This window comes from Rhinopithecus roxellana, chromosome 21 (assembly GCF_007565055.1).
Source record: "Rhinopithecus roxellana isolate Shanxi Qingling chromosome 21, ASM756505v1, whole genome shotgun sequence".
Taxonomy (NCBI): Eukaryota; Metazoa; Chordata; class Mammalia; order Primates; family Cercopithecidae; genus Rhinopithecus; species Rhinopithecus roxellana.
Window position 1 is genome coordinate 42,032,653 of NC_044569.1, and position 23,861 is coordinate 42,056,513.

A 23,861-nucleotide genomic window follows, 5' to 3' on the forward strand; every position below is an offset into this window, starting at 1 on the left:
CCTAAAAATATTAGTGCTCTTTGGTATATAAGTGCTTTTTCCCGAGGTGTTTTTTTGTTTTGTTTTCAGAACTTTCCTTTCTTTATATTGGAGGGGCAGATCATATTCACAGTGCTATCTCTGATATCCTTATTTCTTTAATTTTTGATATATCTGGATTTTATTGACCCTTTTTCAAATCCATTAATTTTCTTGATATCTTTATCAGTAATTCTAACAGTACTAATAGATATGAAATGTTACCTTTTCTTGTATTTTTGTTGTTGTTCATTTCTGTGTCTAACTCATTGCAACATCACATTGTTTCAGTAAAATTAGGCTTATACAGTAGAAGCCTGCAAGCTATACCTCGCCTGAAGACTTGTCAGTTGGTCTGGCAGTGGCTGACCAATACAGCATTTTCATTTTAATTAATTTCCAACATTTAAAGTTCTGGAGTTTTTAAATAAAACTCTGCATTTCTAATTTACTTGGTAAAATCTAAAGATCTGGCAACACTGGGTGAGGATTGTCTTAGCCAACTGTGTGTTCACCCTGAACAGTGACTGCTCCTCTCAGTACATCTGGTTTCCAGTCAGCCACTTCCATGCCACTTCTTTTCATTTATTGACATTGAGGACGTATATATTTACCACTTATATTCACACTTGTTCTTCTGTTTTTATTATAGTGAAGAATAAAGTAAAATTTTCTTGTGCTCTAACAAAAATTAGGTAATGAAAACCACATTGAAAAACAAAGGGGAGTGGAGAGACATACTTAACATGCAGAGTGGGTTTGTATTGGAAGAAGACATCTAGTCCACTTTACCTGTTTTCCTATTTAGCTATGTCCAGTTTTCTTGGCCCCCTTGTAGTCATTTGAAATTGGTAAGCCTGCTGTATATACTCCTGAGATTCAGACAGAGATTTGGTTATTCCCCAGCAGCTGTATATAAAAATCTCTTCACATCATGCATGTAAATGTACTCTTACCACTAGAGGTCCCTGATATCTCACTGAATAAATAGAAAACTCAAGTCCTTCTTGGCTCCTGCCTCACATATTGATTTAGTATGTCTGGAGCAGGGCTCTAAAATCTGATTTTTAACAAGCAGGTGATTCTTAACAAGCAGGTGATTCTTATTAGGGAAGTTTAGGAAACCCTGGCCCAGAGCACAACCAGTATTTGTAAATGTTCCACGTTATTGCTTTGTTTAAAGTTACAATCTAAATTTGTAGTTGCTCAGGTTTGTTAATTGTGCTATTCAGATTCACTGTATTATTTGCCTACATGAGCTGGACGTTTCTGATGGTAGTGTCTCAAGTTTCATTCTGATATGCATTTGTTTGTTTCTCATATGCCAAATTTCCGTTTATACTTGGATCCACTTTGGGACTCTTCAGTTCTCTTCATTTCTGTTATTCTGTTTATCCTTTTTTCTTGGTAGGTATGCATCAGGGATTAAAAACTGTAAAACTTTGAGATAGGAGATTCCTCTTTAAACAAGACAAAAAGGAAAAGATTATATTTAACTACATTAAAAGTTACACTTTCCACCAGGCACAGTAGCTCATGCCTATAACCTTAACACTTTGGGAGGCCAAGGTGGAAGGATTGCTGGAGCCCAGGAATTCAAGACCAGCTTGGGCAACATGGCAAAATCCCATCTCTACAAAAAATAGCCACGCATGGTGACACACGCCTATAGCCGTGGCTACTCATGTGGCTCAGGTGGGAAGATAGCTTAAGCCTGGGAGGTTGAGACTCCAGTGAGCCATGATTATGCTACTGCACTCCAGCTTGGGTGACAGAGCAAGACCCTGTCTCAAAAAAAAAAAAGGTTACACTTTATGTACTGTAAGCATATCTTAAACAGAATTAAAAGAAACAATGACAATGTGTTGATAATTGTTGACACTGGATGATCAGATTTATTATCTGATTCTGTATTAGAAAAAACAGTCTTTAAGGTAGTAAATTGAGGAGAAATACCAATTTTGCTATATGCAGTCATGTCATCACTTAATGATGGGCATATGTTCTAAGAAATATATCATCAGGTGATTTCATTGTTTTGCAAATATCATATATTTAAACCTAGGTGATATAGCCTACTATACACCTAGGCTATATGTCATAACCTATTTCCTTTTTTTTTTTTTTTGAGACAGAGTGTCGCTGTCACCCAGGCTGGAGTGCATGGGTGCACTCTTGGCTCACTGCAGCCTCCGCCTCCTGGGTCCAAACAATCCTCCCACCTCAGCCTTCTGAGTAGCTGGGACTACAGGCACGTGCCCACCACACCCAGCTGATTTTTGTATTTTCAGTAGAGACAGGGTTTCACCACGTTGGCCAGGTTGGTCTCAAACTCTGACCTCAGACGATCCACCCACCTCAGCCTCCCAAAGTGCTGGGATTGTAGGCATGAGCCACCACGCCCAGCAGCATAACCTATTTCTCCTAGACTACAAACCTGTACAGTATGTGACTATACTGAACACTGTAGGTAATTTTAATGTAATAGTATTTGTGTATCTAAACATAGAAAAGGTATAGTAAAATGCAGTATTATGATCTTTTGGGACCACCATTGTACATGTGGTCCTTTGTTAATGAAATGTTGTTATGTGGTGCATGACTGTGTGTTAGATACATATAATTAGAGGACTGATATATTGAACAGATTTCTAAAACCTCCTAAGGAACTACTTGCAAATCACTTTTAAAAAAAAGACAAACCAGTAGAAAAATAAATGGGCAAAGAATATGAGCAGGCAGTTAATGGAAAAGAAAATATAAATAATGTGTAAACATAAGAAGCATGATTTCAATACCACTCAGGGAGATATTAGTTAAAATAATAATGAGTGGTTGCTTTTTAATTCTCCTTTTTAGAAAAAAATATATGATTGATATTAAATGTTGGCCAGCGTAAGGGGAATTTGGCACTCCCATACACTGCTGGTGAGAGGATAAATTGATACAACTTCTTATGAGGGAAATTTGATACTTACCTTTTAAAATAAACTTGTACTTCTCATTATTCATCCCAGAAAACACATTTGCAGAGAAACATTTGGAGATATATTTTTGCTATATTATAGATAATTGTTTAAAAATTGTAAACGTACTAAATATTCACCACCCGATGAATGAGTAGTATAGTATAATGTACTATGCATAAATTTTAAATTGGCATCTATACATTCACATGAATTGATCAAATCGAGTGCTGAAATCAAGTTCCTAAAGTATAAAGTATATGTTACTTATTTTTAAAATGCAAACAGTATTTTTTAAATACGTGTTTGCATTTGTGTAAGTCTGTTGAAAACCACATTCAGAAACTGGCAATTGGTTTAATGGTGGGCTTGTATTCTATATTCTTTGGGAAAAAGTCTGTGAGCTATAATTTATAATTTTATTTCATGGATTGACCTACAGTGTCATATTGATTTAGATTTTTTAAAAATACTGCTTCTTTGTAAATTGTATTGTTATAGTCTAAACAAAAACAGCTGCTGTCATTGTTTCCTATAGAATTGTGTGGAAAAAAATCATTTCAGATAAAAATATATTTGTGTCATTTACTAGTTATATGTTATGGTCTTAAAGTATATCAAAAGGTTTTTTGTCCATTAATGAGAAAAACACAATTTAAAAAATCTTTAGAGCTTTTCAAAATCTTTTGTTCTGTCACCTGGGACTTTGATGGGTCTATTTCCATGGTAACAGCTGTAACTTAAACTCAGCATTGGGCTTTGTGATTGTTTTTCTAACTTTCACACTATCAGCTGTTTCATGCTGCTTTCAATTTAGAGGTTAGAATCAAGAAGATTTTACAGGTCAAAACTGTAAGCAGCCATCAATATTTCTAATGTGAAGGAAATAACTTTTTCTTGAAATTTTTTATTATATATAATTTTCACATAAGCTGTTTATTGATACGATCATTTGGCTTTCAAACCAATACCAGAAGGTAAAATGTTTTATGTCTTGGGTAGTGGTGGGTGGTGATGATGGTTTAGTGGAATCTTAAGGATCAGCCTATGCCTTTGGCCTTTAAAATTAACCACTTACTTGAAAACAGAGCATAATGAGTTATGTAACATTTTTATGTTGAAAGATTTCTTTTTAAATCTTGTTTTCCCCTGTTGTTTGTTTATATGTACAGAGTCTGGTGCTGGCAGAAAGTAGTCCTGGAAGGGATAGTACTGAATATTTTATTGTATTTGAGCCCCGGCTACCACTTTTATCAAGAACCTTAGAACCATATATCCTACCATTCATGTTTTACAATGGTAAGTTTCTAGGAAATAAATGGTTAAACTCCATTGTTAGTGATACTTTAGATAACCTTGCTTTGCTTTCCATTAACATGGTGTTTATTAGCTATTTAATCACATCATGACATATTTTAGAAAAGTCAGTTTTTACATTAAATTATCTCAATTTTTTTTCTTAGATGTTAAGAAGCAGCAACAAATGGCAGCACTTACAAAAGAAAAGGACCAATTATCTCAGTCTATTATTATGTATAAAAGTTTATTTGAAGCCAGCCAACAGCTTCTTAATGAAATGAAATGTAAGTCATTTTGTATTCAAGACAAAAATTATGCTTTGGGGAATGATGAGGCAGGAGGTGAAATCGTGATACACAAACATGCTTTCACTTTCCTAAACCACAAGTAAAATGCAGAATGTTGCAGAAAGGTGGTAATGATGGTTGATACTGTCATTGAGAATTCTTAAGATGAAGTATTTCTTATTTTAAATAAATTTGTATCCTGCTTACTTACAAAAAATTGACACATTCTGTTAGAAATGTGGACCTGTGGAAAATTTAAGGCTTTCTACATAGTAATAATGTTTATATTTAGCTCTGGCTTCTGGCAAAAGATACTGGATAATATCACCAAGGGAGTGATGTGTAATGTAATTTTTCATTTGACTAATGAGCTGTATGTATTTTACTTCAGACATCTGCAGTTTGTCATACTTTGGAGGTATCTGGGGCAGCACACACTGATACTGAAATACGTAAATTATTCTTGAGTCACTTCACAGAACATTTGCTGCAGTTTTTTTGTTTTTGTTTTTTGAGACACAGTCTCATTCTGTCACCCAGACTGGAGTGCAGTGGTGTGATCTTACTCACTGCACCCTGCGCCTCCCAGATTCAAGTGATTCTCGTGCCTCAGCCTCCCAAGTTGCTAGGATTACAGGCACGCGCCACCACGCCTGGCTGATTTTTGTATTTTTAGTAGAGACAGGATTTCACCATGTTGGCCAGGCTGGTCTCGAACTTCTTACCTCAAGTGATCCGCCCACCTTGGCCCCCCAAAGTGCTAGGATTACAGGTGTGAGGCACCACACCCAGCCTACGTTTGCTGCAATTCTTAATAATGTTTCATATAATTGAAAGACAAGACATTTTCTGAGTTGTGCTCTATCATCTCTTCCCTTTTCATTTGTCATATTTTTTTGCTAAGGTTTTTGACTTTGTGTTAGTTATTTTGATCAAGTTAACCAAGAAATATTTACTGCTTGCCTCAAAGTACTCATTTTCGTATATGCCTGTACAAGATCAAGGATATTTAGAATATAGTAGGAGCTAAATCTAGTAATGAGATAATATGTCATTTGTGTAGCACTAAAAATTGTTTTTATAAAGTCTTTCTTTGTTCGAGAACAACCTTGTGCAATTATGTATAAATTATGTATACTCGTGAATTGAGTCACTTATCCAAGATTACTAGGAGTTTGCAGTATATCATATCTCCCTTTAGTTGCATTAATTTTGTTTTCTCATTTTTGTGTATCAGAATTGAGCCTTAAGATGTATAGTTTAATTTTGAATTTCTAAAATGGTCACCTATCAGTTTTCATTTTAGCAACAGACATTAAAAGGAAAAAACTAAAGGAATTTAAAAATGTTTTTCAAAAACTATGATTTGGGGGCTATCAGAAATTGATGCAAGTTTTTTGTTTTTAATTTTAGGTCAAGTTGAAGAAGCAAGATTAAAAGAGGCCCAATTGCGAAATGAACTAAAAATACATAATATTGACATTCCTACAACACAACAGGTACAGTTTCCAAGTATACGTGAAAGATTTTTTATTAAAGTCCATTCTGCAATATGCAGTTTTTATTAGGAATTTTATGAGTATTGTTTTAGGGTACAAGGACGTGTGCATTATAGTCTAGTCACTAGACGTTAAAAATGACTAACAAAAAGAGTGCTCTATTCAAAGAAATTGCAATTTGTATTTGTAATGTAATGACACCAATAAATGCAGTTAATAATACATCAGTTCAAGTACTGCTTTGAAAAGGGTGCATAACCAATACACGTGGTGGTAAACAAAATAAGAGAAAATAAAAAGCAATCTAGATTTTTAAAATTTATATTCTTTTGTATGTGTAACTCGGATTCAAAGAGAAGTCCTATTATAGGTAGTGTATATCTTCGCTAAGATTTTTTTAAATTCAGTGAAGTGGGAACTTTATATTACTATAATCATGGTTTTTAAAATTGTGTTTTCTGTTCTTTTTTTTTTTTCCCTTTCAAATGAGTTGGTTTAATTTCAGGTGATACAAAGTTTAGGGTAGAACTAGGACCAAAGAGCAGACTCTGGCAAGGTTCTGAGCTGGTTTTACTTTAAATTCACAGTTATGGTAGGAATGACTTAGTGAAAACAACTAAGAGATAATGAGCCACTGTAAGAATTTTTTTTTTTTTTTTTTTAACAAAAGTTTATTCTTAAATGTACAACAGCTCCAAGACAACACTTAATTCCAGCTTTAGGTGGCAAAAGATGTTATGGCAGGGAATATAGACGTTTAAATAAGGATGAAATAAAGGGTCACCATCTCCTCAGGTACAAGGAACAGCTTTTTGCCAGATTTCTTAATTCCACCTGTGGCCAAGGGCCCCTTCCCTGTGGCCTTCGCTTTTAGCTCCTCGAGTTTCTTCTGCTCCTCTTTTTGTTTCTGCTTGAAAGCCTTATCTTCCTCGTCCATCTCCTTGGCCTGCTTCTTAGGCTGTTTCAGTGGCTTCTTCTTGCCACCTTCGCGGCCGGACATGGCGCCTGCCGGCCCTTCCCCCTAAAATTGTGTTTTCTTTGTGTGTGTGTGTGTTTTCTGATAGTTTGTCTTTTTTTTTTTTTTTAAATAATGCCTACTTACCAACTTTATATTCTTGAGTTATCTAAATTGTTAATTTTTCTCCACTGTCATTATGGGCTGCCTGGTTCAAGAGTAATTGGTCTTGTAGTTAATTTTTCTTTATAAATTATAGGTGCCACACATTGAAGCGCTTCTGAAAAGAAAGCTATCAGAACAGGAAGAACTGAAGAAAAAACCTAGAAGATCATGTACTCTTCCAAACTATACTAAAGGCAGTGGGGATGTTTTGGGAAAGGTTTGTGTTTATTAAGCCTTTGGAGAGGCAGTACATTTTATTATCTTGTTTGTTTAAAATGGGTCTTCTAAAAGTGACAAAAAAGTGTCAGGTTCTTTGTAATTTACTTCTTTCCAATAAAGTACCTGCTCTCATTATTGCAGTAGGGATTTGTTAGAGCTTAAAACTGAAATCTGTAATATTACTATTTAGGGCTGTGGCAGAAGTTGTTAAGATGTCTTAGTTCAAGGCTTATTGTTTACTTAGAGATGCTTTCATGTCATGCAGCTCTTTTTTTGGAGGGGGAGACAGTCTGTCACCCAGGCTGGAGTGCAATGGTAAGACTATGGCTCAGTGCTCCCTCCACCTCCTGGGCTCAAGCGATCCTCCTGCCTCAGCCCCCCAAGTAGCTGTGACTACAGGCGTGTGCCACCGTGCCCAGCTAAAACCGAGGTCAAGTAACTTGCTCAGAGTTGCACAGCTAGCAAGTGGCAGAGCCCGGGGTGAAACCCCAGGTAGTCTGACTCTGGAGTCTTTGGTTGTTGCCTATGCATGTATATTCTACTTTTATAACCACCGTATGAACTATTATTTGTAGTATTTCTCATTTATACATGAAGAAATTGAAATTCAGGGAGCTCAAATAACTTGTTAAAATATAGTTAAAGGCAGAGCTTAGATGTGACTCAAGGTCTCTCTGACTCTAAAATCTGTGGTAGTTTATTTTATATGCCTTCACAAATACACTGCCCACTGAAAATAGGGGGTAATGTGTAGCAATGTTTATGACCAAAACCATGTACATTATTACTCAAACCTCAGATTTGCAAATTGAAAAATTGAATCTAAATTTAAATTAAATACAAATTTATACATTAGAAAACAAGTTGCTAATATACAATGTTTTAAAATGTTATTTTTTAGAACCAATTTTTAGAAAAAAGCAGTTCTTTGATCCTAAGCATATAAATATATGGTTTCCACATTTTAATAGTCCATCCAATACAAAATTCTTGCACAATATGTAAAATTGTTACCAACATAAATTTTAGCAAGAGAAATGTATTTTAAAGTCTCCTTTTTAAATATTTCCCATTGCATGTCTTGAAAATCTGAGGGAAATCTTTGCAATTTCATTTTACATAGTTTCTCTTTTGTCCCCTCAGAAGTACAAACCCTACCCTAACCAGTAGGAGAAAAGTTTGCAATCCTTCCATGTCATCCTTAGTCTTTTCCCTTGCTTCCTTAAAAAATACTCTTCCTGGCATTTATTATAAAACTAGAATAGTCCAGGCGCAGTGGCTCGCACCTGTAATCCCAACATTTTGGGAGGCCAAGACGGGCGCATTATCTGAGATCAGGAGTTTGAGACCAGCCTGGCCAACCTGGTGAAACCCCGTATCTAATAAATACAAAAAGTAGCCAGATGTGGTGGCATGTGCCTGTAATCACAGCTACTCAGTAGACTGAGGCAGAAGAATTGTTTGAATCTGGGAGGCAGAGGTTGCAGTGAGCTGAGATCACGCCACTGCACTCCAGCCTGGGCGACAGAGCGAGACTCTGTCTCAAAAAAATAAAAAAACCCTGGAATAAATAATTGTAGAAATATAGTAGGAACAAGGGGAGGCTTTTTTCCCCCAAACTTCAAAATGTATTTGTTTTTAACATCATGAATACCTCAAGTAACTTAGATATTTTACACATTTCTTCCTCAATTCCTAATATCTTGAAATCCCATCTCTAAATGAGGAAGATTTAGTAGCAGTTTTAAGGTTTTTTTTTGTTCAGTTAAACATATTATGGTTATAATTAACATGCCCTTCTAAATAGGTTTTATGATAGTATCATGGTATTTCTTTTACAAAACACATCTAAATGTCACAAGTAAGCCATTTCTTTTTCTTACATTTCATTTGCCTCTACTAATTCTTTCTCCATTGGCTAGAACATTGTTTTCATTTACATGTACTAGGTTTTTTTGCATGTTCATACTAACTTCTAGAGAATTAGAATATAAGGATAGATGTTAGGATGTGTTTTGTTTTTCGGCCTTTTTTTGAGACACGATCTCACTCCTGTCGCCCAGGCTGGAGTTCAGTGATGCACCTTGGCTCACTGCAGCCTGGACTTCCTGAGCTCAGGTCATCCTCCCACCTCAGCACCCCAGTAGCTAGGACTACAGTTTCATGCCACCATGACCCCCTAATTTTTTATATTTTTAGTGGAGATGGGGTTTCGTGATGTTGCTCAAGCTGGTCTCAAACTCCTGGGCTCAAGCAATCCGCCTGCCTCAACTCCCAAAGTGTTAGTAATAGAGGCGTGGGTCACCATGTCCAGCCTGATGTTTCTAAAAGTGACACACAATGTTCTTATTGCTTATTGCTGGGGTGGATTTGTGCTACCAGATCAAGTAAGATTAAAGGGTAGACACCACCATCCTAGCACAATGAATTAGGCTTTGATACTGGCCACAGTAGTCCAATCTTGGTGGACTTGACTTTGAACAAGAATGCTTGTTGATGATTGGGTGTTCACGCACATGTGTGAAATATGCCACCGTTGAACCTTGTTACACTGTTGGCACATTACCTGTCTGATCTGAGGGAAAGAAAAAGAATACTTGTGACTGAAGCAAGGATTTGTAATTTTTTATTTATTGTAAGCTCCAAAGCATTGTTCCTAGAAACAGAAACAAAAGAAACAATCTTTTTTTTTTTGGAGACAGGTTCTTGCTCTGTCAGACTGTAGTGCAGTGGCATGATCTCGGCTCACTGCAGCCTCTACCTCCTGGGCTCAAGTTATCCTCTTTCCTCAGCCTCCTGAGTAGCAGAAGGAACAATTCCTATTTGTGATGTTCAGATTTGTTTTCTGAAAGGAATACTATAATATTGGAGTAAAGAATTTACTTAGAAGGGAAGGGCATATTAACTATATGTTTAATTGAACTGCATTGTTTTATGTGTATATTATTTAAGTGTACTTTATGATTATTTTACCAAGAAGACAGATCCCATTTATAGAGTGTTAAAATGTGAAAAAAGTATATATTACTAGCAAATAAAATTTCTAATTATTTCATCCCTGAGCAGTCTGAAAAGGAAAAATTCCTAATATTTATATTTGCTCATTTGCAACTTTACTGGAGTTTAATCTTTAGAAAAAAAAATTTTTAATTTAATAGCAGAATAGAATGTTTAATATATTCAAGTTAAGTTTTTAACAACTTGACAATTTATTTTTAATTCATGTGTTTCAGAAAAGTTTTTGTTACCTAGGCTTGGGCTTTTAAAGTAATATCAAATTTTTATAAATGGATTTTATATTTTTTTACTTGATTTTATGAAAATGGGTTGTAGATTGCACATCTAGCACAAATTGAAGACGATAGAGCTGCGATGGTTATTTCTTGGCATCTGGCAAGTGACATGGACTGTGTAGTCACCCTAACCACTGATGCTGCACGTCGTATCTATGATGAAACCCAAGGTCGTCAGCAGGTGTTGCCCCTTGATTCTATTTATAAGAAGACTCTTCCAGATTGGAAAAGGTTAGAAAAAAGTGAAAGTAATGGTTTTTTCTGAAATATATTTTCTGTTTTTTATCAAAGCCTTGAATTTAAAAATGATTTATCTAAAAGATACCTAAAACAGAAAATTGACTTGAATTATCTACATTATTTTTGTCTTCATCACAAATGGGCATTTTCCATTACATATGCTGGCTATGTTTTATTTGCCAATTAAATGTTATTTATATATGTAATGTATACACACAAAGACATACATTACATGTATATGTAATGTATACACGGCATAAAAAATTTTATATCTTTGTATTTTTTAATTTTTTAATTTTTTAATTTCTATTTTTTGAGATGCAGTCTTGCTGTGTCAGCCAGGCTGGGCGTGATCACAACTCAGTGCAGCCTCAACCTCCCTGGATTCAAACTACCCTCACACCTCAGCTTCCCAAGTAGCTGGGACTACAGGTGCATGCCAGCATGCCCAGCTAAATTTTTTTTTTTTTTTTTTATTGCTATATTGCCCAGACTGGTCTCAAACTTTTGGGCTTAAGCAGTCCTCCCACCTCAGTCTCCCATACTGCTAGGATTACAGGTATGAATCACTGCATCCAGGCCCTTTTTTATATTTTATGTGTACTCTGATTAGGCCTACTTTTAAAAATGCACCTAAAGACAGGAAGGAAATACTAACAAAAAAATAAATAAAAATGTATAACAGAATATTGGTCAGTATTTTCTCAGATTACTAAACAAAGCTTTTCACAGCCTGTAATTGCATAGGACTTGAAGGAGAATGGGATCTCATTAACTATGTCAGTAAACTTGTTATTTCATCTTATGAATCTAAAAATAGATTGAGGAAACAAAACAGCTGTATGTTGAACTCAGATCTATCGGATTCTAAAATCTGCTACCCTGCAGCTAGTCAGTACTCAAAGGAACAGCATGGGAAATCCTGACGGGTCATTGTTACTGTGTTGATAAAGGTAATGCTTTTTTTTTTTTGAGACAGAGTCTCGCTCTGTCGCCCAGGCCGGAGTGGAGTGGCGCGATCTCAGCTCACTGCAATCTCCACCTCCCGGGTTCACACCATTCTCCTGCCTCAGCCTTCCAAGTAGCTGGGACTACAAGCGTCTACAACCACGCTTGGCTAATTTTTTTTGTATTTTTTTTAGTGGAGATGGGGTTTCACCGTGTTAGCCAGGATGATCTCGATCTCCTGACCTCGTGATCCGCCCACCTCGGCCTCCCAAGGTGCTGGGATTACAGGCGTGAGCCACTGCGCCCAGCCCACTTAAGAGAATGGGTTTAACTCTTGCCCAGACTGGAGTGCAGTGTCTGCTCACAGGCACAGTCATAGCTCACTGCAGCCTCAAACTTGTGGGCTCAAGTGATCCTCCTGCCTCAGCCTACCAAGTAACTGGGACGACTAGAGGCATGTACCCCTCACACCCTAATACTTTTTGTGAGAAGAATTTTTTTCTCCAGGAGGGCTAATTTATCTCTTTAATCCCTGGAGACTAAGTTAAGGATCCTTGATTTAGGGAAATTATGGATTTGACATTTAAGACTAACGTTTGTTCTAGAAACGAGTTATCCTCTCTGTTTCTAGTATTCTCTCTCTTACTGGGATTGAGTTAACTAGAGCTCCTCCACATCTATGTTGAAGGGAAAGTCTCTGACACCCCAATCAACTACCATCTCTGAAATTCCATTGTTATCATCTACTGGCTTCAATTCCTCTTCCTATTGTGTCGGAAGGACAGGGAGACAGGGGACATAGAGCTGCCTTCCTCATATGTTTCTCAGTCTTGGGCCTTGCCCCTTCCCCTAGTCATTCTGTGACCACTCTTCACGTGAACAGTTACGTCATTCATACTCTCATTTGGAACCAGCTTTAGAGGCTACTTTTTTTCTTTCCTTGTCAAATGAAACTATTATTATGTTGTTAATACAAACTAATAGAAGGTAGTGGTACAGATAAAACCAAGTAGATTTTTTATACGGTCAATATTGTTTCCATTTCTAAGGGCATAATAGCTGATCATTTAGAAGTATCACTTGTGGTGGATTGGGAGTTGATTATATGATCAAAATGATGTGTAATATATTCATGTTTTCCATATTGTCTTTTTTAAAATTAAAAAAGTCATGCACTTTAATATCTTTTTAAAATTTCTTTTTATTTAGACCTCTACCTCATTTCCGAAATGGAAAATTGTATTTTAAACCCATTGGAGATCCAGTCTTTGCTCGAGACTTGTTAACATTTCCAGATAATGTAGAACATTGTGAAACAGGTAAAAGACATTATGGTGGCTTTACTTTTGTACAGATGTTAAATTTGTGATACAAATCTGTAAATTATTGAGAATGAAAATTTATATTCTTATTTTGCTTATCAGTCATATTTTTACCAATATTTTTTAGAGGACAGTCAAATAAAATTAGAACGAATACTAGCATTCTTTCAAAGAAAGACTTGCAATGTACATTATATTTTAATATGACCAAGGAAAATATCATAATTTTCAAAATTCATTTATTGACTTTTTTAGTATTTGGTATGCTGTTAGGAGACACCATTATTTTGGATAATCTGGATGCAGCCAATCATTATAGAAAAGAGGTATGTATTTGATTTCTTTTTAAATTTGTAGACTTCAGTTTTAATGTATCATGTCCATTTGATGATACATATATAAATGACTAAGTAGCCTTTTCAAGACCAGTTTAAATTCTGCAAATTGATAAGCAACATAAAAGTAGGCAAAATGTAGGAATGAATGGACCAGGATGCAAATTTAAATAGATGTGTTTTGGGGCTATGAAATTGTCTAAGACTCAAAACAGTGTCTGTTAGCATTGGAAAAAAGTACTGTCAGGTAATTTTGGTGTAAAATGTAATGTGCTGTAGCTCTATGTATTAGTTTTCTAGGGCAGCCATTAACTGATGTAAATGATAGAAATATTACTGTCCCACAACAGACTGGGTGGCTTAAATAATAGAAATTTATTGTATCACAGTTCTCGACACTGGAGATCCAAATTCACAGTTTCAGTAGGGTTGGTTTCTTCTAAAGACTATGAATGAAGGCTCTGTTCCAGGCCTCTCCCTGCCTTGTAGATGAGGACTGTCTTCCCCCGTCTCTTCACATCTGTGTGTGACTGTATTCAAATTTCCCCCTTGTTGTAAGGGTACCAGTCATATTGGATTAGGGCCCACCGCAATGACCTCAAATTAACTTGATTATCTCAGTAAAGACCCTATCTCCAAATAATGTCACATTCTGAGGGACCGGGGGTTAGGACTTTAACATGGATTTGTTGGGGGCTGGTCCCAAACAAAGGTAATGAGTTATCTCAGTTGATTGTTCACAATCAGCTGTAGATCTAACTCTTTGTTTTATTCTTTCCTCCCCTTCTCACTAGTCTTCTTGACTGGTCTTGTGAAAAGTAAATATATAAAAGATTATGGGGGAGCACAGTTTAGCCCATAGCACCTTTGGAGGGGACTTTGGTAAAATAAATAATTCAGTTATTTACTGCTGCTATATATATAACACTCTAAATTGTAAGTTTAAACAACAACATACCAGTCCTCTTTGTAGGTTTCTCCAAGTGATGTTGGCTAGTTGAACTGGAGTGGTGGCAGCTCTAAAATGCCTGCCTTATGTAGCTGGCAAGTAGTACCTGTTGTCATCTGGCAAATCAACTGGTATTGGCCAGGGGTTCTTTTGGGGATGTCTGCTAGGGTTATTGTTCTCACCCATGAGGGTGAGATAGAGTAGGGTAATGCCATTTAGAGTTTTAGAAGCCCTTTTGTCTAGCTAAGAGGATCCAGGAGGGCAGTAGTTTAAATCTTTCAAAGGTCTTAACAAAGGAACGTCCTTGACTTGATTTTGACCCTAAGGACACATGTTACAGGCAGTACCCTGGATTTGATCTAAGCCAATATCTGTAAATAGTGTATTCTAGAATCATGGGGACCATAGGGATCATCTAGGATGATTAGGACCAGTGAGAATAGATGAGAGACCTTAAGCTGAGAACAAATAATGGAGAGCTGGACATGTGATGCATACTTGTAGTTCCAGCTACTTAGGAAGCTAAGGGAGGTTTGCTTGAACCCAAGAGTTCTAGGCCATAGGCTGTCGTGTGCTCTGATCATGCCTGTGAATAGCCACTGCACTCCAGCCTAGGCAATATAATGAGATTGTCTAAAAAAATTAAAATTGTTAAAGAGGTGGATGATTTGGCCCAAGTCACACTGTACTAATTTATAGCAGAGCTAGAACTAAACTGGTGTAATTTTTCTTTGGGCCTAGTTAAAAAGCAGTAATAGGGTGCCGGGTAAAGTGGCTCATTCCTGTAATCCCAGCACTTTGAGAGGCCAAGGCAGGCAGATCACTTGAGGTCAGGAGTTACGAGACCAGCCTGGCCAACATGGTGAAACCATGTCTCTACTAAAAATACAAAAATTAGCTGGGCGTGGTGGCAGGTGCTTGTAATCCCAGGTACTTAGGAGGCTGAGGCAGGAGAATCACTTGATCCTGGGAGGTGGAGGTTGCAGTGAGCTGAGATCATGCCATTGCACTCCAGTTCAGGCGACAGAGCAAGACTCTTTTTTTTTTTTTTTTTTTTTAAGGCAATAATAAATTCATCGTAGTTTAGGAAAACTAAATTACTGGGATTATTGAGCATTATATAGCTAATTAGAAAATGGTATTTGGCATCTTCATGAACGTTTCCTTGTAAACCTAATAATAAGTATAATATACTGTACCAGAAACTGGCTGTGGGTGGGAGAGCTACTATATTCTGGTGGTGATTAGCATTTTTATATATCCCGAATTATGAAATAGAAACATACCCATTAAATGTTATGATAACATGGAATCAGTTTGGAGATGGCGAGAAGCTTGCTAGTAAGGATAGAACTAACTAATAGGATGATAACTGGAAGACTCCTGTTCAATGAGATATTTGGATACTTACTATGTATGAGATAGTGGTGTGCTGTTATGTGTTGAACTATCTCTCTGAGGAGGCATGTGGAAGTCCCTGATTTGTAGCTTTTGCCAATTTCTATGGTGTAAGTACTTGTATCATGGATGATTTCCAGCAGTCTATATGAAGTCCTTCATGCTTATACGAATGTGGTATTCAGGAGACCTGGCTTTCGTGACCCAGTACAAGCTGGTTCCAGCATATCACTAGGCATAGTGCACAGAGGTCATACAATGATGAATTAGACAAACCAGATAGCCATTGGAAACTCAGCTGAGATTAACTAAAATGCTATTTCAGATATGTATCTTAATGAACTTGGCAAGAAAGTAAGGATTCTAAGTGGAAGTGGGAACCTGGAGAGATAAACAGAACACTAATGCCAGATTTTTGCAGTGAGAACGTTTGCCAAACTAATTGAACTTAAGCATTGACTTTTTACTCCCTCGAGGGGCTTTTGAGGGTAGGAGACAAAACCCAGGGCTCTAAACAACATGGGGAATCTGATAACTGGGGACACCCCCTCTGTGAGGAGAAACTTTAGTGTAAGGGTAAATATATAAACCTGCCACCTTCATCTCAACTCCAGCTGCTTCAGGGAACTACCAGAAAATTCTCTCTCAAACTTTGGGACTGAGCGGAAAAGTAAAAAAGTTAAACATTTTTCTAGAGAATTCATCAACATAACAATTGACTCTAATATCTGTTTGCAACCTGTATTCATACTACTTAGATGTTCTGAAAACCTTCAAGGTAAACATTTGGTTTCATGTGCTGGACTGGTAGTATCCTTAGATATCTGATTGAAGCAAACACAAATGTTTTCTGGAGGAATTTCACCATTGTTTTTGAATGGAAATAATTTCCACATTGAAAATGAGAGCAAATATTTTTAAAGTGTTAATATTTGATTAATATAGTTCAAAAAATGAAAGTGTTGAAAATGAGAAAAGAACAAGTTAAATTGAAAAATATCTATATTAATAGTTGATTAAAATAGTTTAAAAAATGAAAGTGTTGAAAATGAGAAAAGAATGAGTCAACTTAGAAAAATCAAATAGAGCTTCTAAAAATGAAAAGATTATAACAGAAATTAAATACTAACTGAGCAGGTTTAACATCTTAAGAATTTGTGAATTAAAAAGAGGGTCAGAAAAAAATATTCAGACTGCAGCCCAGAGAGAAAGAGAAAATGGAATGTAAGACAAAGAAGTTGAAGAGACATGGAGGGTAGAATGAGAGAGCATCTAACCAAAATTTAATCAGCGTGTCAAGAGGAGAGAGTTTATAAAAGGATTATAGGCAATATTTGAAGAACTAATGACTGAAAATTCTTAAAACTGATGAAAGATACCAGTTTTGCAAAAATGTTATAGCACATATGTGACAAAAAAGGAATAGTATTTGTTCTTCATAATTGATAATAGCACATATTGATTTCCTTGCTTCCAGATTTCTAAATGAAGTCATATGTAACTTTGCCAATCAAATATTATTTTAAAACTCTTCTGAGAAAAAGCTCTTATGACATTCCTTGGTAACACTGTTGGGTTTCAGAGTTGTAATATTGTTCATTCCAGAATTTGCAAGCGCTGTCATGACTTTTTTTGTCCTAATAGTGTACTTAATGAGGTAGAATCATGAGGTTGATGGAGAATTGAGAAACTGTCTGTGAAAGTAGTATTTCCAGAATCATCATAAAAGGAGAGCCAAACTGTCTGTCCTTCTACCATAACGCTTCCCTCATATTGTCTATTAACAAGAGAATAGAAAATCTATACATTTTAGTGTATTTATTTAAGATCATATTAGGCTGAGCATGATGACTCCTGCCTGTAATCTCAGCACTTTGAGAAGCCAAGGCAGTAATATCACTTGAAGCCAAGAGTTCGAGACCAGCTTGGGCAACATAGTGAGACACCAACTCTACAAAGTTTTTAAAAAAAAAAAAAAAGTAACCAGGCATGGTGGCCTACACCTGTAGTCCCAGCTATTCAGGAGGCTCAGTTGGGATAATTGTTTGAACCCAGAAGTTGGAGTCTGTAGTGAGCCCTGGTCATGCCACTGCACTCCAGCCTGGGCAACAGAACGAGACCACAACTCAAAAAAAAAAAACAAAGATATTAAATCCTTAGAAACATTGATTGCCTGAATCTTGATAAGTGGATAACACGTGAAGCCAGTCTGTATTTTTGTTGTCGTTGTTCACCACTAGAAAACATATAAACCCAAACCAAAACTAAGAAATTAAGTTGTGGTTATTTCTTATAAAAACAAATGATTTTTGAATTTGTAAATACTGGCTTTACCAAAGAACCACAGGATTTCTTCAAATAATCATCTTATTACATTTACTTTATCTTGTATGTATGTAATTCAGAGGCTATTTAGCCCCAATATTAGATTGGACAACATTTGTATACTTGTTAAAAATTACAATGTTCTTCATTCATTAATGTATGTATGCTATTTCATTGTATGGATGTGCCATAATTTACTTGTATAACTTGTTGAGACATGGAAGTTTACTACTTTTCATTATTAAAACAATATTTCAGTGTTCATCGTTCACATTTATTATTTTTTCCTGATAAGATTCTTAGAAGTAGAATTGCTGAATCATACAGAATGTTAAACTTTTTAACACTTGTCCTGTTTCCTTTGAGAAGGGCTGTCCCAGGGCATATCAGTACAAGAAGGCCCTTTTTCCATAGCCCCCCATCAAAGTTGTGTGTGTGTGTGTATTTTAACATATTGAGTAGTAAAAATATCTTATTTGAATTCCACGTCTCTGGTTACCCATGAAGTTTAACTTTTATTTTTTAATATTTTCTGAACCTTTTTTGTAAGAACATTCTTCTAGATCATGACATACTAAATCCAGTGTTTTTCTTTTATTCTGACTTATCTGAAGAATTTTTTTTTCCTTTTTTTTTTTCTGAGACAGAGTCTCGCTCTGTTGCCCAGACTGGAGTGCAGTAGTGCGATCTTGGCTCACTGCAACCTCTGCCTCCTGGATTCAAGCGATTCTCCTGCCTCAGCCTCCTAAGTAGCTAGGATTACAGGCGCATGCCACCATGCCCAGCTAATTTTTGTATTTTTAGTAGAGATGGGGGTTTCAATATGCTGATCAGGCTGGTCTCGAACTCCTGACCTCGTGGTCTGCCTGCCTTGGCCTCCCAAAGTGCTGGGATTATAGGTGTGAGCCACCACACCTGATATAAGAATTTAATTCTTAACCCTTATCTTTTCCTATCCATGACTTCAGTTTTTCTACATGATTTCACTTCCCCTAACTCTCAAATGATCACCTCTTTATCTTCCCATAGCTAAAACCATAGTATTATCTTTAGAAGAGTCAGTCTAGTGCTTTCCAGTCTGTATTTTCTTCAATGTAATATTCTCCTTTTGCTATCCTTTGGTCATCTAAAAACCTTAAATCTAACAGAGGAAACTGGGTTGGTGATGCTACCTTGATACTTAACTGCCATGGGTTCCAGAGTACGGAAGTCTCTGGCCTGTCCTCTTCCTTCCACTTACCGATCCATCATTTACTTTTTTCACTTGCGTTGTCACTGTTCTAGTTTAGGCTGACATTTTAAAAGTTGTCTAATTCATCTCTCTGCCTCTGGATTTTTCCCTCCAGCTAGTTACTAATTTTTTGAAAATACTACCGTGATCCTGTCATTTCTAATCTCAGAAACTTTTTTGGAGCAGTTGAAATAAGTTGCTCACTACTTACTATTCACTTACTTACAATAGGTTGTTAAAATTACACACTGTCCTACACTGCTGACCAGAGATGGAGATCGAATTCGAAGTAATGGAAAGTTTGGGGGCCTTCAGAATAAAGCTCCTCCAATGGATAAACTTCGGGGAATGGTATTTGGAGCTCCAGTACCAAAACAGTGTCTGATCTTAGGGGAACAAATAGGTAAGTTGAATAAGTACGTAAATAGCAATTTCTAATTTACTTTTTTTTAAAGAGCTTATGTTTTGAGAATCTAACATGAAAACTTAAATGTAAATAAGTAACAAATGTAAGTAAGATGTTTTTGTCTACTACTTTCAGCTTTTTTATATCAGGTCGTTTAGAGTTACGTAAATTGTAGCTTTATGCTTTGTATTTTCATTCTTATATGTAGCGCATGCCTCTGTTACCAGCTACTCGGGAGGCTAAGACAAGAGTGTTGCTTGAGCCCAGGAGTTTGAGGTCAACCTGGGCAACATAGCAAGACTCCATCTCTTAAAAAAAAGAAATTTCTGTCCTTATTGAATAAGTCAGTATTTTATTACATAATCATAATATGTTTATCTTGAAATTTGTAACTATCTAGAACAATTAAGGCTTATTAGAAAGTGTATGACATGTGATCTGCCCATTTTTCTCTTCTACAGGCTGTGTCCCTTTGCATCTAATTAGCCAATATAATTATCTCTGCACATCTGTGCTCTGAAGTGCATATACTTACCAGGAAGTCTCCTTACCATCCATTACCTTAGAGCCTATTTGCTCTTAATTTATATAATTAATTCTCATACACTCAACTATCTACTTTCCCAACACAGAGCAGTTTGTCATTAACTTTCTTTTAGTTGCAAAATACATATAACATAAAATTTACCATCTTAACCATTTTTAAGAGTACAGTTCAGCTGGGCTCGGTGGCTCACGCCTGTAGTCCTAGCGCTTTGGGAGGCCGAGGCTGGCAGATCACGAGGTCAGGAGATCAAGACCATCCTGGCTAACACAGTGAAACCCTGCCTCTACTAAAAATACAAAAAAAAAATTAGCTGGGCATGGTGGCATGTGCCTGTATTCCCAGCTACCCAGGAGGCTGAAGTAGGAGAATCGTTTGAACCCAGGAGGTGGAGGTTGCAGTGCGCTGAGATTGCACCACTGCACTTCAGCCTGGGCAACAGAGACTCTATCTCAAAAAAAAAAAAAAAAAAAAAGTACAGTTAATTGGTGTTAGGTGCATTCACATTGTTGTTCATTCTATCTCCAGAACTGTTTTCAGTATGCACAGTTGAAACTTTGTATAAATTCTCCATTGTCCATTCCCTGACAGTTACACTACTTGGGAGTGAGTAACATGATACTGCTTTCTGTCTCTCTGAATATGACTCTTCTAGATACTTCATATAAGTGGAATCATACAGTATTTGTCCTTTTGTGACTGGCTAGTTTCACTTAGCATAATGTCCTCAAGGTCTGTCCATGTTGTATGTAATAAGTGTTGGAATGTCCTTCCTTTGTACAAAGGCTGAATAATACATATTTCATTGTATGTATTTGCAACGTTTTGTTTACTTTTACTTTTTTCTTATTTTTATTTTTCTTGACATAGAGTCTCACTCTGTCACCTAAGCTGGAGTGCAGTGGCACAATCTCAGCTTACTGCAACCTCGGCCTCCCGGGATCAAGCAGTGCTTGTGCCTCAGCCACCCAGTTGCTGGGATTACAGACATGTGGCACCACACCTGGCTAATTTTTGTGTCTTTAGTAGAGATGGGGTTTGAACTCCTGGCCTCAAGTGATCCACCTTCCTTGGCCTCCCAAAGTGCTGGGATTACAGGCATGAGCCACTGTGCCTGGCCAGTTTGTTTACTTTTATTAAAGTAAAATACACAGAAAAATGTGCATATTTCATGAACATTCAGCTTGATGGATCTTCACAACATGAACACTGCACTTGTATTAAAAAATAGAACATCAGACTGGGCGTGGTGGCTCACACCTGGAATCCCAGCACTTTGGGAGGCCAAGGCAGGCAGATCACCTGAGGTCAGGAGTTCAAGACTAGCCTGGCCAACATGGTAAAACCCCATGTTTACTAAAAATACAAAAATTAGCTGGCCGTAGTGGCAGGTGCCTGTTGTCCCAGCTACTCACAAAGCTAAGGCAGGAGCGTCACTCAAGCCTGGGAGGCAGAGGTTGCAGTGAGCAGAGATTGTGCCATTGCACTCCAGTCTCGGTGACAAGAGCAAAACTCTGTATTAAAAAAAAAAAAAAAAAAAAAAAAAAAGATAAAAAAGAAACACCAGTACTGTAGAAGATTTCTTTTTGGCTCCTCCACTCCCTACCCACCACTCCATACTCAAAGGATAACAACTTTCTTGACTTACAGTAGCATAGATTAATTTTGCCTATTTTAGTACTTTATATACTTGGTATTTTGCAGTGCATACTTTTTTATATGTCTGGTTTTGTTCATTCAACACCATGCAGTTCATTTTCATTGCAGGATAATATTTCATTGTGTGAATGAAATGTACAATTTATTCTACTGTTTAGGAATTTGAGCAGTGTCTTAAGTCTGTTTTGTGTTGCTATAAAGGAATACCTGAAGCTGGGTGATTTATAAAGAAAGAGATACTTAATTTGGCATTCAGTTCTTCTGGCTGAAAAGTTCAAGACTGGGCATCTGCATCTGGTTAGGGTGTCAGACTGCTTCCAATCACAGTAGATGAAGAGGAGCTGGCATGTGCAAAGATAACATCTTAAGAAAGGAAGCAAAAGGGGAGGGGAGGGAAGGTGCCAGGCTCTTTTAACAACCAGCTTTTAGGAACAGAGCAAGAATTTACTCACTCCCTAGGGATGGCACTAATCTATTCATGAGGGATCTGCTTTCATGACCCCAACATTAGGCCTCACTTCCCAACACCACCATACCAGGAGTCAAATTTTAACATGAGTTTTGGTGGAGACACGCAAACCATAGCAGGTAATTTCCATTTGGGGCTATCAGTTCAGCCTAAGTTTTTAAATTAGTAGTTGAGAAAGGTGGTAGTAAGAGGAGTCACACTTCTGTTTATGACATCAGTGAACACATACAGTCTGTACAATGAGTGAATATCTAAAGAAACTGGTAAGAAATCAGAGAAAACTTTTTAATCAAGGTCAACGAATTAATGTAAAAGGCCTCGACTCTATACCTAAGCATTTTATGGCAGTAGTTCCCAAAACCAGAAAGAACTACCTATGGAACTTAAAAAATACACAGATGTCATATTTAATATTTGCTTATCTTTCTTGACAAATATATTCAAAGATACACTCCCACATATAGACTAATGATTCATTGATAAGAACTCAAATCAAAGGAGACCATTTAAGGTTACTAATGTATATAAAGTACTTTTGGTTGTAAGCAATAGCAGCCATGCGTGACTACTTTAAGCCAAACAGGAATTTATTAGAAGGAAAGTGGAAGAAATCATAGATTTACAGGAGATGGAAACAGCTAAGACAAAAGTCAAAGATGACTCTGGGACAGTCAGCATCCTTGAGCTCCAGATACCTTCACCCTGGAGTTTTAATATAACTTAACTCCCACCACTACTAGGAGAGAGAAATGCCCACTGCCTTCCAGGTCAGCCAAACTTAGTAAGGATCAAATAAAGCAAACAGCTTTGGAGACCCTTCCCTGGGTATCATGGAATCATTCTCAGAGCAAAAGCAATTTTGAGGAAGGCCATCACCATAAAAATTGTCCACTGCTAGCACAGTTATAAGCAAACTATTTATCTTCTAAATAATTTGCCTATACATTGTCTTGCATGATTAGTATAAGAGCAAATCAGAGCATAAGAAGAAAAAAAATTACTGGATATTTACATATTATAAAATATTATTACATTGCAGACACCTTGTTAAGGTTGTCACATGAATGATCTTGTTTACTGCTGTTATCTTCATCTTATAGATGAAGAAGTTGAGGTTCAAAAAGGATAGATAACTTTCTCATGTTTAGAACAGTGTGTGTATTTGTTAACACATTGAAGAAAGTAGAAAGAAAAATACTTTTAATTCTGGGTTATATAATTGAGATAACTTTCTCCATTATCCCTTTCTATATATTTTTCCAGACTTGCCTCAGTGAGCATTGTGTCACTTTTATAATCAGAAAGTTTTACTTATTGTTTTTAATATTCATGTT

The 23,861-nt window shown here is 36.6% G+C and overlaps 2 protein-coding genes and 1 pseudogene across 5 annotated transcripts in view; 2 read left to right on the forward strand and 1 right to left on the reverse strand.

The window, feature by feature from the left end:
* SMCHD1 (structural maintenance of chromosomes flexible hinge domain containing 1) overlaps positions 1-23,861 on the forward strand; it is a 158,369-nt gene that overhangs the window by 119,268 nt on the left and 15,240 nt on the right. For all 4 annotated transcript variants that reach the window (XM_010353189.2, XM_030926202.1, XM_030926203.1 and 1 more), the window contains 8 exons: positions 4,157-4,283; positions 4,448-4,567; positions 5,984-6,069; positions 7,284-7,406; positions 10,742-10,932; positions 13,099-13,208; positions 13,467-13,537; positions 19,681-19,852. In XM_010353189.2, coding sequence (XP_010351491.1) covers positions 4,157-4,283; positions 4,448-4,567; positions 5,984-6,069; positions 7,284-7,406; positions 10,742-10,932; positions 13,099-13,208; positions 13,467-13,537; positions 19,681-19,852 — 1,000 coding nt within the window. The remainder of the gene's footprint in view (positions 1-4,156; positions 4,284-4,447; positions 4,568-5,983; positions 6,070-7,283; positions 7,407-10,741; positions 10,933-13,098; positions 13,209-13,466; positions 13,538-19,680; positions 19,853-23,861) is intronic.
* Positions 6,547-7,099, reverse strand: LOC104654117 (translation machinery-associated protein 7). Its single transcript, XM_010353188.2, has one exon. The coding sequence runs from the start codon at positions 7,067-7,069 to the stop codon at positions 6,827-6,829; it is 243 nt and encodes an 80-aa protein (XP_010351490.1). The 5' UTR covers positions 7,070-7,099; the 3' UTR covers positions 6,547-6,826.
* Positions 9,867-9,984, forward strand: LOC115895577 (annotated as a pseudogene).

Bases quoted from the DNA above. Each gene is read 5' to 3' on its own strand.
- LOC104654117 (XM_010353188.2), bottom strand. From the start codon at position 7,069: ATGTCCGGCCGCGAAGGTGGCAAGAAGAAGCCACTGAAACAGCCTAAG.